This window comes from Amphibalanus amphitrite, unplaced genomic scaffold, assembly GCF_019059575.1.
Source record: "Amphibalanus amphitrite isolate SeventyFive unplaced genomic scaffold, NRLGWU_Aamphi_draft 002176F_arrow, whole genome shotgun sequence".
Lineage (NCBI taxonomy): Eukaryota > Metazoa > Arthropoda > Thecostraca > Balanomorpha > Balanidae > Amphibalanus > Amphibalanus amphitrite.
The window spans coordinates 38,684-56,515 of NW_024883669.1; the positions used below are offsets into that span (position 1 = coordinate 38,684).

At 53.6% G+C, this 17,832-nt stretch overlaps 3 protein-coding genes across 4 annotated transcripts in view; 1 reads left to right on the forward strand and 2 right to left on the reverse strand.

Annotated features, from left to right (window-relative positions):
* Window positions 1-5,254, reverse strand: part of LOC122376510 (citron Rho-interacting kinase-like) — a 28,917-nt gene extending 23,663 nt beyond the window's left edge. Inside the window, exons 1-9 of one of the 2 annotated variants that reach the window (XM_043356402.1) lie at window positions 5,074-5,254; window positions 3,879-4,126; window positions 3,144-3,319; window positions 2,830-2,910; window positions 2,417-2,580; window positions 1,865-2,072; window positions 1,202-1,315; window positions 715-868; window positions 222-411 (exon numbers count right to left, since the gene is read on the reverse strand). In XM_043356402.1, coding sequence (XP_043212337.1) covers window positions 222-411; window positions 715-868; window positions 1,202-1,315; window positions 1,865-2,072; window positions 2,417-2,580; window positions 2,830-2,910; window positions 3,144-3,319; window positions 3,879-4,119 — 1,328 coding nt within the window. In that variant the 5' untranslated portion in view covers window positions 4,120-4,126; window positions 5,074-5,254. The remainder of the gene's footprint in view (window positions 1-221; window positions 412-714; window positions 869-1,201; window positions 1,316-1,864; window positions 2,073-2,416; window positions 2,581-2,829; window positions 2,911-3,143; window positions 3,320-3,878; window positions 4,127-5,073) is intronic. The other variant, XM_043356403.1, reaches the window with a different exon arrangement.
* An 8-nt stretch (window positions 5,255-5,262) lies between these two features.
* Window positions 5,263-10,892, forward strand: LOC122376511 (protein transport protein Sec61 subunit alpha-like). The gene is made up of 7 exons (XM_043356404.1): window positions 5,263-6,057; window positions 6,400-6,533; window positions 7,072-7,282; window positions 7,665-7,922; window positions 8,584-8,750; window positions 9,123-9,263; window positions 9,858-10,892. The coding sequence occupies exons 1-7, from the start codon at window positions 6,051-6,053 to the stop codon at window positions 10,368-10,370; spliced, it is 1,431 nt and encodes a 476-aa protein (XP_043212339.1). The 5' UTR covers window positions 5,263-6,050; the 3' UTR covers window positions 10,371-10,892.
* A 1-nt stretch (window position 10,893) lies between these two features.
* LOC122376512 (brevican core protein-like) lies at window positions 10,894-17,529 on the reverse strand (the record flags this gene model as incomplete). Its single annotated transcript, XM_043356405.1, has 5 exons — window positions 10,894-11,368; window positions 11,601-11,753; window positions 12,321-12,393; window positions 16,052-16,182; window positions 17,332-17,529. Coding segments are annotated over 5 exons (863 nt in total), but the record flags the coding sequence as incomplete, so codon positions are not given.
* Between the last annotated feature and the right edge of the window lie 303 nt (window positions 17,530-17,832).

The following is a 17,832-nucleotide window of genomic DNA, read 5'->3' on the forward strand; positions in this document are numbered from 1 at the left end:
GCAATTCGCTCAAAACAGGGCTGATTAATGACAATCACCTCCTATCCATCTCTACATGTTCGCCCGCTTTGTCGCCAGCCTGCGGATCTGTAGTATCTATCGATCCCCCATTGCCGCCTTGTGGCTACCGTTACCCCTGCCGCCCACCCCGCCTCCCCTCCACTCGGTCGCTGCCGTTACCCCTACCGGCCACCCCGCGTCCCCTCCCCTCCGCCACGGACCTGTCCTTGCTGAGGCGCGGCTCGGCCGGCGGCTTGGTGAAGGTGAACCCGATGAAGGGCAGCTCGCGGCCCGAGAACTGCTGCTGCGAGAGCAGCGAGTCCAGACTGGGTGACGGCGGCTCAGGCGTCACCTCGTCAAAGTTGGACGTGTCGTCCACGCCGTTCACAGTCGGGATGAACGGCGGCACCGCTGTGGAGGGGGGGGGGGGGGGGGTCAGCCGAGGTCACCCGCACGGCAGACACCGTAACAAGACACCAGTGGGTGGGCTGTGAGCTGCGTAAGGGACACAACATGTGCTGTCTGGGCCAGCCCGCTATGGAACCACGAACTGGTGTGCGTGACAACTAAAATATCCGACGAAATTCAGTCTCTCGCATCTAACCTCACGCTTATTTGGCCATGAAGTAGTCCGTGTTGCGCTTTAGAACACCCAAATAAAGCCGCCCCTTCCTCCCCCGCCTGCCTGCCGCGGCGTCCCGCCCACTGCCGTACTGTTGGCGATGTTGTTCCAGTCGATGGCGGTGAAGAAGGCGTGCTGCACCACCTCGGCGTGGCCCAGTCGCCGGTTGTTGTCGGCCAGCAGGCCCGAGACCAGGCTCCAGGCGGCCTCCGACACGGCCGGCTCGCTGGGACGCCTCAGGTGCTTCTGTGGCGGCCCGGGGGACGGTCAGTCACACTGGGGCTCAGCGGAGCAGGCAGCACGGGCTGATTACCGGGGGGGTTGGCGGGATCAGACACAAAACGGATATAAGTAGCAAATGTATGGAAAACGGTTACCATATCATTCGTCTTACAATTGGTTGTGAAAAATTTGATATTTCATTAATAATAGAATACCTAACTGAAAACGAGCAAATCAGAATATGCGCTAGAAAAGTGACTATGATATGAAAAAAAATGTGAACCAAACACCACCACAATGCACTTTTCTGCAAAAGCAGCATCCTCTACGTCTTTATTGTCTGCTCAAAGAGCTCACCTTGTGTTCCAGGATGTTGTTGTAGGTTGAGCCGAGTTTTTCATCGCTGAACGGCGTGTTACCGGTCATCATCTCGAACGCCACGACTCCCAGCGACCAGTAGTCGCAGTCGGTCTGGGGGAGACGGACAGCGAGGGTGACCACCGGAGAGTAGTGGGCGAGACAGCCGGACAGGAGGTGCAGGATAGTCGACAGGAGGCACACCGAAAGGCTGCGCTGGACGGCGGGTAGAGAGCTGATGATGTCGCCGGTGACACACGTCATATTATGTGCACGCGGAGAGAGCGAAATGGACAGCCGTTGAGCGGTCCACTGTCTATATGTCGAGTCTAGTACTCTGGATAATTTCTCGATCCCCCATGCATCAGCAAACATTTTATCGTAGGCAAATGATAATTAGTTATTAAAACACCATGGGTCAGCGAAAAGACGGTGATATAACACTCGCGCAACTATCCCAGCTGTTTCCAACAACTCCCCATCGTCATTCCCTGTCTCCAAGATCCTCGTGTCCCCCACGGCCCACCCCCAACTTAGCCCGTGAGCTGCCGCCGCGGCGCCGCGGCGTCCGACCTCACTGTCCCCCGCCCTCCCGCGTCCCCACAGGCCCCAGTAGGCACGGCCGCAGCTGTGACGCTGTACCGACCGTCCGTCCCCACTGACCCCGTAGGCAGCAGCCGCGGCGCCGTGGCGTGCGGCGCCCGTGCCGCTGTTGATGGCCCGCAGCACCTCGGGCGCCAGGTAGTCGGGCGTGCCCACTGGCATCCCGGCCGTCACCTTGCCGTTGGCGCCCAGCCGCGCCGCTGAGCCGAAGTCGGCCAGCTTGGCGTGGCCGCACCGGTCCAGCAGAATGTTCTCTGGCTTCACGTCCCTGGGAGCCGACAAGAGGGGGGGGGGGGGAGTGAGCAGGGTGACCGCGGGAAACGGTATTGGGGGAAACCAGACGGCCAAGTGATACGTGTTAACAAGACGTGGATCAGCATGAGAAAAGGTGTAGGCACGATAATCACAGCTTAGTACTGAAATTGTAGGATGTTACATCATAAATAATTTACGCATAAAGACATAGGTAAGAAAAACAGATAAAAAGCGCCCATCCGTTGTACAGTTGAGCTGCAGCTGGATAAGCCAACGATGAATAAAAGGGCGCTCGGCTGATCTGTGAGTGGCTGCACTTTCTCCCGTACCCGGCTATAGCGTCACCCCCGGCCTGACCTGTGCACGTAGCCCATGTTGTGCAGGTCGTGTAGCGCCAGCGCGATCTCGGCCAGGTAGAAGCGGGACGTCTTCTCGTCCAGAACGCCGTCGAAGCGGTCCAGCAGCATCATCAGATCGCCGCCCGGGTGGAAGTCCATCACCAGGTACAGCTGCTGCGCGTCCTGACAACACGCGCACAGGGCAACCACAGCAGTCAGTCAGAGCGCCGTCCACTGCAGCGTTGGAACAATAGCTGACAGGCACAGACTCTGGCAGTCATACAGAAAAACGCTACGCCGGTAGCGAAAAGAAAGGCAAATGTCGAGTTTTTTTTTCACAGCCACGGCAGCATCTCCACCAAACACTTACAGCCGTTTCCATGAATGTACAACGGTCTCTGTGAAAGGTCTAAGAGACAAGCCCAGTCTCACCTGGAATGCGTAGTGGAGCGCGGTGATCCAGGGGGACGTGGCCTCCGTCATAATGTCCCGCTCCTCCTCGTAAAACATCACCTACAACAAAAGACACGTCAGTCATACGCGTATGATATACCGGGAATCAAACATTCACGCAGCAGCACACAGCACCACGGCTCAAACCAGAAAACTAAGCTTGGAGACCCTCCCCTTCTCCTCGCCACCCTATTTGAGTCAGTTCATCCTCCCCACCATCCGGTATCCTCCCCTTCTGATCTGCACCTCCCCCCGTCCACCGTCCCCCTCCCCCCCCCGGCGCCGCGCCTCACCCCGCTCTGCGCCAGCGTGTCCTGTTTCCTCAGCGTCTTCATGGCGAACACGTCCCCGGTGCGGCGCTCGCGCACCACGTGCACCTGACCAAAGTGGCCGCGTCCGATCGTCTTGTGTACCTCGAAATCGGCCGGCCCGACACGCAGCCGGCGCAGCTCAGAGACCACGCCGCGGACTGGCGGCGAGTCAGACGCACAGTCACGCACAGAGACCGCACGAGCTGGAGCCACATACAGACCACAAACAGACCACACCAGCCAGACACAACAGTCACGTACAGGGACCGTACGAGTTAAAGTCACATACAGACCACAAACAGACCAAGGCGCGGACTGGCGGCCAGTCATACACACACAGTTACACACACGTCATACACAGTCACGCACAGGGACCGCACGAGTCGGAGAGTCACATACAGACCACAAGCAGACCACGCTGCGGACTGGCGGCGAGTCAGACAAACACAGTTACATACACGTCACACACAGTCACGTGCACAGAACGCACGAGTCGGAGATTCACATACAGACCACGCCGCGGACTGGCGGCGAGTCAGACACACAAAACAAGCGAGTCAGACGAGCACAAAATAGACAAGTCAGTAGCGTGGTCAGCGCGTCAGCGTAGCACTAGTCAGCGAGATGGGGGAGAAATATATGAAAAAGTCAAGAGACATGTCAATATTGATTGACCACTACCTGGTAAAGAAGCACCCACCCATTCGTCCCACTCACATTTGGTGACAAAGTTGGCGACCAGCGGGTTCTGTTTGAGCCCGTCCTTGTTGCACTCGTCGTAGAGCGCCAGCAGTGTGTCGAGCAGCGCGTCTCGGCCGGCCAGCTGCTGCAGCGCGCGCAGCGAGGCCGCGCTGCCGGCCGTCTTGGCGGCGGTGCAGCGCGCGGCCGCCACCGGCCGCCGCTGGCTCACCAGCTGCTCCAGCCGAGCGGCGCGCGCCACCAGTGACTCGTCGGCCATCGCTGGGCTGCCGGACGGACACGGCAGTGACGCGGGAGGCTAAAGCTGCAGGACGGGCACGGCAGTGACGCGGGAGCGTGGAGCTGCCGGACGGACACGGCACTGACGCGGGAGGGTATATGAATGAACCAAGGTTTGTTTCAAACATATTGAATTACAGTGTATGTCCAGCCCATATAGGGCCCAGATTTAGCCCAGATAAAAGCCCACATGTAGCCCATGCCCACTTAAGCCCAGATGCCCCACTTTCAGCCCAAATGGGCCCATTTGGGAAGGCTGGCTGGGAGGGGCATGAAATAAATCACTAGTAAAAATAATGAAATTTTGATGGGAAGTCTTTTTTTCATTTCATTTATATCATACCTATATGTTTGCTGACATCTGTACACATATTTTTGCTGTTCTGTCTTAACCACCATTTTTAACCTAAATAAGACAAATAGGTAATAAAAGAAATTTTGTCTATCTATTGGGCTTCAGGGCACACCAACTATAAAAGTCATTTTGAACCCATATTATGTTACCATATTATGTTATGGTAGTAAAATGAGTGTGTCACAAGAAAGAACAGACTGAGATGAGACTTCAGACTAGAAGCGACTAATGCTAGATAAAAAGACAAGATGGGATAAAATAATGCAAGCTAGTCAATAGACATCTGAAAAGACATAAAGGTTAGAGAGAGAAGAATAGATGGATTCAGAACAACAAATCATTTTCTCGAACTGGCTGACACCATAGGTCCCGAACGAATCAAACGATCATGTACATTACTCAATGTTGGAAAATGGCTCAAAAAGCATGATAAAAATCCTTTAGTAATGCTCGCCTATTTGCTGGTGTAGTATTGGCAATTCTGATGTAAGGAAAGAAATATTTGTATCAGTATTGGTATTTGGTATTGCATTGGGTCAGAATTTGAATTCGTTAGGGTTCAACAAAGCCTATAGCTACCTTGACCTGATGATGAGGTAGACGTCCCTTTTGAGTTATTTCATGTGGATTGTAACTCTTCTAAGACGTTTGAGGTCAGAGGCCTAGATTTTTACAAAATTAGAAAAGAAACGAGCAATCATCCCCAAAATTATCAAATCCGTGCCGCGCGCGCACATACAAAAACATCTAAACAGCATACGGCAATTGTGGCGCAGTTTTTGAATTTCTGCGCCATTGCTGCTCAGAGGCGAATCTCATATTTCAAATTAATCTCATTATGACGTCATCAGAGTAATATTGCTCCTGAGTCCTGTTCCTCAGCATCTTACAAGAGTTTTAGGATAAAATATAAATCAGACAGTGAAAATACTTCTTTCTCTAATGCAAAACACGGACGCAGCAACTAAAGAGTGATCGACAATTGACAAATGATCACACAAAGCACACACAAGGGTCAAATCAAGGCCATATATAGGGTCAAATGAAGACTTTGATAGCATTGAAAGGGCTTATCGTATTGATTTATTATCAGTTTTCCTGAGAAGACAAATAACTGCATTTTCCACGCTGACTATAAATAGCATTTTCAGCATCATCCACAAACGAAGTGACAACAGTGCTATGCCATCTATGAGGCATCGTGCGATATATCACTTCGTTATAGGTGGCGGTAGCTGTGGTGCGCCGAATGAATGAGACACCTAGCGGTCATTTGATAAAACTGTCGCCAGATCACTGATCACGTGACCAAATACGCCTGCTACGTGGAGATCGCCGGTCACTGGCGCACGGACGCGGCGGATCTGTTTGTGTTGGCTCCTTTCGAATTGCCCCGTGTGATTGTGGCAAGCCTGATAGGGAAAGTCGTTCATTTTCCATTCTAGATTGAGTGCGACAAATTTTTGTGTCATAGATGTTGTAGAGTGAAAGGAGTTTCGTCTTACCGCCCTTGTACGGCCTGTGTTTTTAATATCTGCACTGAATAGAAGACTGAAATGGGCTGTAAGTATACTCATGTATAAGACACCGGTTAAGCTTTTTATTCATGGTTATAGATAGGTTTCGTGCAGTATTCCTCACTATGCTAACTTGCTCCATCTTGATCTGTAATATTATGTAGCACACTGTTAGGTACTGTTCCTCTGGCCTGTTATTCACCACTGCGGTGCCGGAACACCTTCAATTAAGAGTGGGCACCGCCGACTTTTGGCCCCGTTCTTTCCATGCAACAACTATAGGGCTAATGTTTAAATGCCAAAATCAGGGGGTACAGACTACAGTGCCCCGGTGCCCCCTCGACCCCTCTGCCAACTCCTCTGATTCACCATGTTCTTTATATTTCAGTTAAATTTCTGGATGTAATAAAGCCCTTTTGTGGCATTCTACCAGAAATCGCCAAACCTGAAAGAAAAATCCAGTTCAGGGAAAAGGTGCTATGGACAGCAGTCACTCTCTTCATCTTCTTAGTTTGTTGTCAGGTAAGCTCTGTTCCGAGGCTATGCAATAGGTAGCGCATGTTTACTGCGAACAGTGGCCCTGTTCGCACCCCGTTTATTTATCAGCAGGCTGCGACCATGCTGCTGCTTCTTGGCTCCTCATTGGTCGAATTCAAGTGGTCTATTCGTTAGACCAATGAGAGGCCAAGCCGTGCCAGCAATGACTTCCTTTTATGGGGAAAACCGACAGCATGCTGATATAAAAACAGCGACCGAACAGGGCCAGTGACTCTGTAAGACAGCTGCAAACTGCAAAGTCAGGCATGTGACAATGATCCAGAATCCATTTGCTTGAATAACCTATTGCTCTGATGCCCAGCAGAGCCTCAATGCTGCCTATATCATGTAATAATTTTTCAGACAAATGTGTCTATGATGAGCTAATTTTTTGTTTTGTAATGTGTCTGACCTCATGGACATGTGTAGTAGGTGCCTATTGAGTCATTTGTGCAAATCAGAATGTCAATAGGGCAATCAGGGCGATCCAAGAGACTGATCAACTGTGTGCATGTTCTGGCAGATCCCGCTGTTTGGCATAATGTCGTCCGACTCTGCCGACCCGTTCTACTGGATCCGAGTGATCCTGGCGAGTAACCGCGGCACCCTCATGGAGCTGGGTATCTCGCCCATCGTCACCTCGGGCCTTATCATGCAGCTGCTGGCCGGAGCCAAGATCATCGAGGTCGGCGACTCACCAAAGGACCGCGCCCTCTTCAACGGAGCTCAGAAACGTACGGAGTTTTCCCGGGGGCAGTTTAATGGCTTGGCTGGAAAAGCGAATAATTGTTCAATGTGCTGTGCTGGGCATTTTGTAAAAAGTGTTGAAAAGCATGGCATGTGTCACCGCTGATTAAGTTCCGACGCCGGCCATTGTCGTGACTCGTGTCGCCCCTCCCCCCCCCCTCCCGCTCGTCCCAAACTGAACGCCCCTCGTCCCTTGCCCACTGGACCGGCGCCCCTCCCTAACCCTCCCCACTGACCTCCGTCCCTCCCTGTTCGTCCCCCACTGACCCCTCACCCCCTCCCCGTTGACGGGCGCCCCTCCCCACTCCTACCCCGCTGACGTTTCTTACGCTGACCGGCGCCCCCCTCCCCCCTGCCCGCTGGCTGCAGTGTTCGGTATGATCATCACCGTGGGCCAGGCGATCGTGTACGTGCTGACGGGCATGTACGGCGACCCGTACGACATCGGCGCCGGCGTGTGCCTGCTCATCATCCTGCAGCTGTTTGTGGCCGGCCTGATCGTGCTGCTGCTAGATGAGCTGCTGCAGAAGGGATACGGACTCGGCTCGGGCATCACGCTCTTCATCGCCACCAACATCTGCGAGACCATCGTCTGGAAGTCGCTCAGTCCGGCCACCGTCAACACAGGTACTTACGGGACAGGGGCGCCCGGCGCAGTGCGGTGCACAGTTTGGCGACTGAGGTGTGGTGATGTGGTTAGATGGCTTCTTTCTGTACTTAAGCGACAGTGTAAGCGCTTTGTGAGAGTTGTCTGATCATTATCTTTGTCGTGGCATTTCGTCGATTAAAGTGCCTATGTATGACTGCATTTAATCGCTCATTTGCCAAACATCGAAGGGTTTTTGCTCGTTTTTATATTTTATTCGGCAGCTTGCAGTAGTTGCATTGGGTATTATAATCGTCTCAACACCCTTTTATCTACCTGTGTCTGCTCACGGGTCGGTGAGCGAACCCGTACGGCGTGTCCTGACTGTCGATCGACATCAGGCACCGTCACCTGTCATCTCTCGCGAATGACCGTAGGTGCTGCCATGAGGCCCCGTCTGACCAACCGTCCCCCGCCGTCAGGCCGCGGTACCGAGTTTTCAGCGACTGTCCCAATGTGCCCCCCCCCCCCCCCCCGCCGCGCCGTGAGGCCCCGTCTGACCGCCCACCTGGTCCCGCCGCCAGGCTGCGTTAGATACCGAGTTCTCAGTGTACTCTGAATGTCCTCGTGAGGCCCCGTCTGACCGCCTGCCCGGTCCCGTCGTGAGACCCCGTCTGACCGTCTGCCCGGTCTCGTCGTCAGGCCGCGGTACTGAGTTCGAGGGCGCCCTGATCGCGCTGTTCCATCTGCTAGCCACGCGCCAGGACAAGGTGCGCGCTCTGCGCGAGGCCTTCTACCGGCAGAATCTGCCCAACCTGATGAACCTGCTCTCCACCCTGGTCATCTTCGCCGTGGTCATATACTTCCAGGTGAGTCCGAGGGAGGTGGGGGTCGCTCCGCGTGGGAAGCCAGAGTGCGGCTTGGCACCAGAGTGAGTGGTCTTTGAGGTAGTAATGGACCTACCATCGTTACTATGAACTTGTTTTGAACGGTGTTACCTGCACCGCTGAAAGACCCAATCAACATTAAAGCGCAGTATTATTATATACCTGCTGCCCAAGAACTGCGATAGAGTACCGTGTGTCCATGGATCGGTGTCCTGCCCCGCCAACTGACCTGTCTGTGTGACCGCAGTGTATTGGATCGGTGTCCTGCCCCGCCAACTGACCTGTCTGTGTGACTGCAGTGTATATATGGATCGGTGTCCTGCCCCGCCAACTGACCTGTCTGTGTGGCTGCAGGGCTTCCGTGTGGACCTGCCGATCAAGTCAGCCCGCTACCGTGGCCAGTACAGCAGCTACCCCATCAAGCTGTTCTACACGTCCAACATTCCCATTATCCTGCAGTCGGCGCTCGTCTCCAACCTCTACATCATCTCGCAGGTACGGAGCGTGGTGTACCGCCGGGCGTGGCGTGGCGGGGCGGGGCGGATAGGTGGCGGGAGCTGGTCTGTAGGATGATCCGTGAGATCCGGGGCCCAGTTCGGTCGCTGTTTTTATATCAGCGTGCTGTCGGTTTTCCCCATATAAGGAAGTTATTGCTGGCGCGGCTTGGCCTCTCATTGGTCTAACGAATAGACCACTTGAATTCGACCAATGAGGAGCCAAGAAGCAGCAGCATGGTCGCAGCCTGCTGATAAATGAACGGGGTGCGAACAGAGCTCAGGCCGAAACTCGGCCCCGGAGCCCATCTTGCCTGGTATGAGTATGTAAAAAAAAAAAAAAATCACCTCACTCCAGTACTACTCGGACCTCAGATGATGGGTCACACAGACGACTGCATGGTTTCGCTCTCAACCTTATGATTTAGCCTTGCGCATCTGAGATAGGGAGCGGGCGCTGGCAGGCTGCTGGGCCCAGTCCCCAGTCATATCTTTTGGTTTTGTTACGTTCAGGTATTTGAACTGACAGTCTCCAGCGCAGGAATCGTTCTTCAGACACCATTGTCTTGATTCACCACGTATCTGTCTTTCGCAGATGCTGGCGGTCAAGTTTCACGGTAACTTCTTCGTCAACCTGCTGGGTGTGTGGGGTGACGTGGGTGGCGGCGGCCCGGCGCGTTCGTACCCGATCGGCGGCCTCTGCTACTACCTCTCGCCGCCCGAGTCGCTCGGTCACATCGCCGAGGACCCGCTGCACGCCCTGCTCTACATCGTCTTCATGCTGGGCTCGTGCGCCTTCTTCAGCAAGACGTGGATCGATGTGTCCGGCTCGTCGGCCAAGGACGTGGCCAAGCAGCTGCGCGAGCAGCAGATGGTGATGCGCGGCCACCGCGAGAAGTCGATGATCCACGAGCTGAACCGCTACATCCCCACTGCTGCGGCGTTCGGCGGCCTCTGCATCGGCGCGCTGTCCGTCATCGCCGACTTCATGGGCGCCATCGGCTCCGGCACCGGCATCCTGCTGGCCGTCACCATCATCTACCAGTACTTTGAGATCTTCGTCAAGGAGCAGAGCGAGATGGGCGGCATGAGCACGCTGCTGTTCTGAGCGGCTGGCGCTGTCGGCCGCTCTGGGTGTGCAGGTGGGGCCGGTGGGCGGCTGTCTCCGCCGCCCGGCCGCCGCACTCCCCGCCCGGCGACTATTTATTTGTGTGTGAGCGGCGGAGCCTCTCGAGTCTGTCCTCCTCTGTTGTCTGTATGTGACTGGGTGCAGGGCAGAGGTGCCGCTCCGTCCGATTTCCGCTATTCCGCGTGCGGGGCCGGTTCGGCCCGGTCTCAACTGGGTGAGAGGGTTCAGATTTCTCCGGGACTGAGTGAGCCCTGAGACTGGGCAACGTGAATGCGCGGCCTTGGACGGTCTTGGTGAGACAGTGACGGTGACGGCTATGTGCTGAGGGTTCAGGGCGTACGACGCAGTTGTTAACCGAACGGTTGTTGTATTTAGTTGCGAACGAGATATTATCACTGAGACCATTGTGCGACTTCCTTCAGTATTTCAGCAAGTGAGAGCAGTTGGTGTAAATTGAACACAATCCCAGAAGTGACAATACAAAAACATCGACGACATTAACTGTCACTGTCGTTTATTCTTTGAATAGAACCATGACGACATTCGCCATACCTCCAAAGCGCCTCCGTGAGGGATGATCTGAATAATTCAGCGCGTTACCGCACCGACTGATGCACGTCCACGGGGCTGGCGGAGCCGGACAGCGGGCGGGTGCCCTCGGCCGGCGCTCTAGTAGACGGGGCCTGGCGGCAGCTGACAGCCGCCGTAGTAGCCGTCGCTGTCGGCCCGGCACGGGTCCCACTCGCAGACGGCGAGCCGCCGCAGCTGGGCGCACCGGTCTGAGTCCCACCAGCGGCCGGCCGCGTCCAGCGAGCCGCAGAAGCCGCTCCGGCCGGCGCCGGGCGCCCAGAACTGGATGCCAAACTCGCTGCAGTCCTGCCACTGCCAGTCGAAGCTGACGCTGCCCCGGTGCAGGCCCAGCCACACCTGGGAGGCGTCCGAGCGGCACTGCGGCTCCGAGTAGTTAAACGCCAGCGCTGCGGGAACGGACGAGACGGTCAGACAGAGCAACACGCACGGGTGGGTCGGTCAGTGCATGACAGCTATTGGTATTGGCGAAAAACGGGAGGGGATGATTCCCCCCTCCCCCAGTGGGGCACGGGTGAAGCCAGCCGTCAGACTACTGGGAAGGGAGAGTAGATAAACGGTAAACGTGGACGGACGACGCCGACTGTGGGGGCCACCGACCGGGTGTGGTGGCGCGCTCACCGGCCACGAAGCTGTTCTCCACCATGGACTCGACGGAGACGAGTGCGGCTCCCAGCGCGGCGCACGAGTCGGTGGCGGTGCGCAGGGAGAGCTCCCCCGCCAGCAGCTGGTAGCAGTGGCCAGCGAACGGCACGGCGCCCGGGCTGCACGGCTCTGCACGGCCGGCAGAGGGTGGTCAGGGTCGAACGGCACGGCGCTGCACGGCCGGCAGAGGGCGGTCAGGGTCGAACGGCACGGCTCTGCACGGCCGGCAGAGGGTGGTCAGGGTCGAACGGCACGGCTCTGCACGGCCGGCAGAGGGCGGTCAGGGTCGAACGGCACGGCGCCCGGGCTGCACGGCCGGCAGAGGGCGGTCAGGGGCGCGGTCAGGGTCGAACGGCACGGCGTCCGGGCTGCACGGCTCTGCACGGTCAGCAGGGGGCGGTCAGGGGCGTGGTCAGGGTCGGACGGCCGCCACTGGAACACGGCACACCAGCTCAAGACGCCTCGGTATCGGCGGCAGTTGCATCCGGAGGTTCCACGGTAACTGGCTCCATGGCCGCTGGTCCTAACAGTGCACCACAATACTCGGCCGGTGTCGGGTCAGAACACAGTCTGAATCGGAGCTGGGTCCGGCGGGCACAGGTGAGGAACGAACACCGACACCGCTCGGGGCGGGGAGCTGGGTGCTGGGTACCTACTGAGTAGTGGGTGGTGAGGCGGGCAAGTATAGGTACTCACGCGTGCACTGCTCACAGATGGCCGGCAGCTGCTGCTCAGCCGGTCTTGTGACGACCTTTCCGGCGGCGGTCAGCTGCGGCACAGATACCACAGGTCGCACATGAGGTCACTGCCTGTTGTCCTCTGGTAAACCCGCGCACCGTAAGGCTATCGGCGGGATTCCCGGATGAAAAGTCAAACGGCGGACCCTACCACCCGTGGGGGGGGGGGGGGGGCGTTTCGGCCCCCCTAAGATTTCCGAAATTTACCGGCCGGTTTTCAAAATTCAAACAGCGTTCGATAGCCCCACCAGGGAACTACTTTGTCATTTGTGACCAAATTTAATTGACCTTGGTCAAACCGATGACGTCACAGGTCAGGTCAAAGGTCGGATTTTCACCGTTCACAGGCATTTCAAGAAATGTGTTGTGAAATCGAGTAAATTGGTAAGTTATTGAGAACCATCGATGGTATACATTGTTCGTCAAACATATACTTTGCTATCTGATGTCACTGATACCAGGTCAGGTCACAGAGGTCAGGTCACTGGGGGTCACAATATGAAAGTGTCGTGTGATACATGTTTTATGGTCCATTTTACATGACAAATGCGATTATGTGGGTCAGGCAGCCTTTGAGGCCAGCTTAGGTGACGTTTTGGAGGAGGTCAGGTTTGATGGCCCGACCTTGAGGTCAGGTCAATCAAGGTCGGGTCAAATTACGTCAAATTTCAAAGTTGATATTTTTGCATAAAATGGGTATCGATTCGATGCAGCTCGTCACGGGGAGTCTAATGGTGGTCTTTGTTTTGCCCTACGTGGTCTAGAATAGCCAAAAATTGAGTTTGAAAATTTGACGTCATCATTTTCAAACAGTTTTTTTTCGCTATAACTTGGCCAAAAAACGAGATATCGATCTCAAATTTGGTATGTAGATAGGAGACAGTAGTTACTATCACATATATTCCGTTTTTTTTCGAAACTCAATTTTTATTTTTATTTTTTTGGCTAATATATCAAAATAATGCTTTTTTGATTTTTGGGAATCATAACTCAAAAATTTCAAATATCCGAGATAGCAGTTTTGTAGCCCCGTCAATTCTACACCTTTTATGTCTTGATCATTTTTTATATCTTCAAAGCTGTAGGCCTGACAGCTCTTCTCGCGAAGGTCTTTTTCGGTCGAAAATTTGCAGAACATGACGTCATTCTGACGTCATTTGTGGCCAACCTATCAAGCCTCTGGAAATTTTTGGTCACAATGTGTAAATTGATGCCCGGAGGGGTCTTGAAAGTTTGGTGGCGATATCTGCAGCTGTTTGGGAGGTATCGACGGAGAAGGACGGGGGGGGGGGGGGCGTTTCGGCCACCCCTACGGGGCGCGGGTTTTAAGGGCAGGCACATACTACAGGAAAATTTTCCATATACACGGCCCTGTGCCGATAATATGATATCAAACGGTCTGACTTCGTGCACCACACAATACCCGTTTTCACGACAGCCATCTGGTACCTACACATTTGGTGCAGATTAGGTGCAGATTTGGTCAAATTAGGTTCGGTGTGTTTCTGAAAAGTTATCAGTCTGGGCTATACACACACTTGTATACCTCATTTGTTCAATTATCAGGCATCATTTTCGATTAAGGGGAAGAAACAAATTCATGATGCGAGGATATTTATTGTAAAAGAGATTTGGTGCAGATCTGGTCAAATTAGGCGCATTCGCCAGATAGCCCGTCGTGAAAACGGCTAGGATAACGTAAACTGTACCGTCTATTCACTACACGATATCAAACTGCACCGTCTATTTACCACACGGTGTAAAACTGTACAAAGTACCGTCTATTTATCACACAATATTAATATGCACCGTCTATTTACTACCGGTGTAAAACTGTACCTTCTATTTATTATTTGTTTTGGATAATCTTATCCATGAATTAAAATGATCTATCATGAAAATGAAACTTTGTTATTTATGTACCTAGTTTCATTTTTGTTTGAAATGAAATTTCGGCCACGGGTCAATACCTACCACCGTCTATTTACTACCGGGTCATCCATGTCAATACCTACATATATTTAGATATTTAATATATTAAATGACGATTCAAAAAGTGTTATATACCGTCTGTTTACCACGCTGCATCAAATTGTACTGTTAACTCTTACTCGCCACACCATATCACACTGTAAGTACAGCGTAACGTCTATTTACCACACGATACCAAACTGTACCGTAGTTATTAACCACACGATATTAGACTGTATGTAGTTATACCGTCTATTCACCACACGATACCAAACTGTACCGTAGTTATTAACCACACGATGTCAGACTGTATGTACCTAGTTATATCGAATATTCACCAAACGATACCAAACTGTACCGTTTATTAACCACACGATATCAGACTGCATGTAGTTATACCGTCTATTCACCACACGACACCAAACTGTACCGTAGTTATTAACCACACAATATCAGACTGTACGTAGGGGAGACCCGGGAGGTATGGGCCCCCTGGAGGTATGGGCCATCGCAGTTTTGAAGAAGTGTTGCGCATTTTTACACATTTGACGGCGTTAACTGGTAGCAGCCATTCAGTGATTACATCCCACGTGATTTTCAAAACCTTCCTCAGTTTTCTATGGTAATGAGCGGCGATAAAGCTTTTTTTGCCCTCTTCGAGTAAAATACGGTACATACAGGAAATTCGTGATAAATTTGAACCAGGCTCGTTTTATGATGTCAGACCTTCGCTAACATAAAGTTTAAAGCATGCAAATTAAGACTGGATAGACAGTATGAAGCTTTCTTGCAAGATAATGAGCTGAGATGCTACGCACATTATGGCTTCCTTACCGGGAGGTTTGGGCCACCCACCCCCGGTGATCCTAAATAAATAAAAAGATGCTTTCATTCAATGTCCCCGTCAATAATTTTATTTTTGTCGCGCAAGGTCGAAAATTTAACTTCATATTTCATTCGAACAGAAAAATATTATTCATCTTATTTCATGGTGCATGATTGAGTTTACCAAAATACATATGGGCCCAAGTGACCTCCATGAAGCAAGCTGTTGGCCGCTTATGCGTTTCCTGGGCTCTAAGAGAGATCGAGGTAGATACCAGCTACGAGTATTATTCTCATTGTCGAGAAAAGAATGTGAAACATGGCACCGGCCCATACCTCCCGGGCCATGGCCCATACCTCCCGGTGTATTTTGATGGATCGAAAAAGCACATGATTTATTGAAAGTTATCTAGAGACAAAATAGTTGATCCCAGATGCCTAATATCAGGCACACGTTGCAGGCGAAGGGCAATTTCACGCATACAGAGTGAAAAACCGGGTCTAGCCACTGCCCACTGGAAGAAAATTGCCTTTTCACAAAACCGGCCCATACCTCCCGGGTCTCCCCTACATACCTAGCTATACTGTCTATTCAACACACGGTGTAAAAGGATCCCGTCCATTATTTGATTTTTTAAAAATAAACTCCTACAAAATAAAGCTTTTTAATTCATGTGGCTATATTTCTTGTTTAAAATCAACTATCGGCCACGGGCCTTTATCATATAAATGCCAAAACATAGGTACTTATAAGAATATATTCCATTATATTTCATCATGACCTCTGCATTACCACACTATATCAAAGTGTATGTAGCGTCTAACGTATTCACCACACGATTTAAACTGTGTCGTCTATTCTCCTAGTGTGCCGCTTGGCGTCTACCTACTTACCGCACTGTATCCTGGCAGCATCAGGTGGGGATTGTCCTCTTCAATGAGCTTCTGTTTGTAGATTTGGTACTGGATCTCTGACGCCTCTGGGTCCAGTACCCACACCTCGGTCACCGTGGTGAGCTGCAGCGCTGTGCCACCAGCAGAGCCCGCGGTCACCAGACAGACCCAGTCACCCACAGGTCCTGTCCCGGTCACCATAGACCCACAGGTCCTGTTCCAGTCCCACAGACCCACAGGTCCTGTCCCGGACACCACAGACCCACAGGTCCTGTCCATCACAGCCCGGACACCACAGACCCACAGGTCCTGTCCCGGTCACAACAGACCCACAGGTCCTGTCCACAGCCCGGACACCACAGACCCACAGGACCTGTCCACAGTCCGGTCACCACAGACCCACAGGTCCTGTCCCGGTCACCACAGACCCACAGGTCCTGTCCATCACAGCCCGGTCACAACAGACCCACAGGTCCTGTCCCGGTCACAACAGACCCACAGGTCCTGTCCCGGTCACAACAGACCCACAGGTCCTGTCCCGGTCACCACAGATCCACAGGTCCTGTCCCGGTCACAACAGACCCACAGGTCCTGTCGATCACAGCCCGGACACCACAGACCCACAGGTCCTGTCGATCACAGCCCGGACACCACAGACCCACAGGTCCTGTCGATCACAGCCCGGACACCACAGACCCACAGGTCCTGTCCCGGACATCACAGACCCACAGGTCCTGTCCATCTTAGCCCGGTCACCACAGACCCACAGGTCCTGTCCCGGTCACCAGTACCACAGACCCACAGGCCCTGTCTCGGTCACCACAGACCCACAGGTCCTGTCCAGTCCACTACCCGGCACAGTCCAGTCACAAAGGAGTACGAATTCACAAGCGCACAGCGGCCCGTCCAGCATGAAAGCTCGGTCACAACCGGCCCGCACGGACGTGCACATATCTCCCGCACGGCCTGCCCGCCGTCAGCCATGTCTCGCTCACCGAGCGGGGCTTCAGCCGCGCATGGCCGTGATTATCTGCTCACCGTACAGGGGTTCGGCCGTGCTTATCTGCTCACCGTACAGGGACTCAGCCGTGCTTTTCTGCTCACCGTACAGGGGTTCGGCCGTGCTTATCTGCTCACCGTACAGGGGTTCGGCCGTGCTTATCTGCTCACCGTACAGGGGTTCGGCTGCGCTTATCTGCTCACCGAACAGGGGCGCAGTCGTGCTTTCGGTGCTCACCGTCCATGCATACAGGGGTTTGGCCCCTGTTTTAGGCGCTCACCGAGGATCGGCTTGGTGTAGGCGCCGCGGACGGTGGCCATGCGGCCTCCCAGCTGCTGGCAGTGCACGTCGGCCATCAGTCGGGTGGCTGGTTCTGTGGGCGCGCTGATACAGCGTGTGCCACGGGGAGCCCAGCCCGGCGGACACTCGGTCAGGGGCTCGGCCAGCTCGGCGGCACCTGTCAACACAGGGCGCGGCGCTGGTGGGGGCTCGGCGCACTGCAGACAGTGTAACTGAAACTCGACTTACTAAGTACGAGTGGTAGGGTCCCGGGATCCCGGGATCTTAACCCTGTGTCCGGGCTCTTTTCTAGGCTTAACCCAATCCTAGTGCCGGGTCAAGATACCGTCATTAGTAGGAAGGTGACTTGGTTAGGTAAATTAATGTGCACCGATCACAAGCTCGGCTGAAGAGGGGAGAGCTGATGTTATTGAGAGACACCCTCAAACATTAAACATTTTCGGCATACTAGCAAATAATCCGAGCGTCCTTTCTTAGCTTC

Coding starts and splice junctions, on each gene's coding strand:
- LOC122376511 (XM_043356404.1), top strand. Junction 6,534..7,071: donor TCTTCTTAGTTTGTTGTCAG/GTAAGCTCTGTT, acceptor ATGTTCTGGCAG/ATCCCGCTGTTTGGCATAAT. Junction 9,264..9,857: donor ACCTCTACATCATCTCGCAG/GTACGGAGCGTG, acceptor TGTCTTTCGCAG/ATGCTGGCGGTCAAGTTTCA.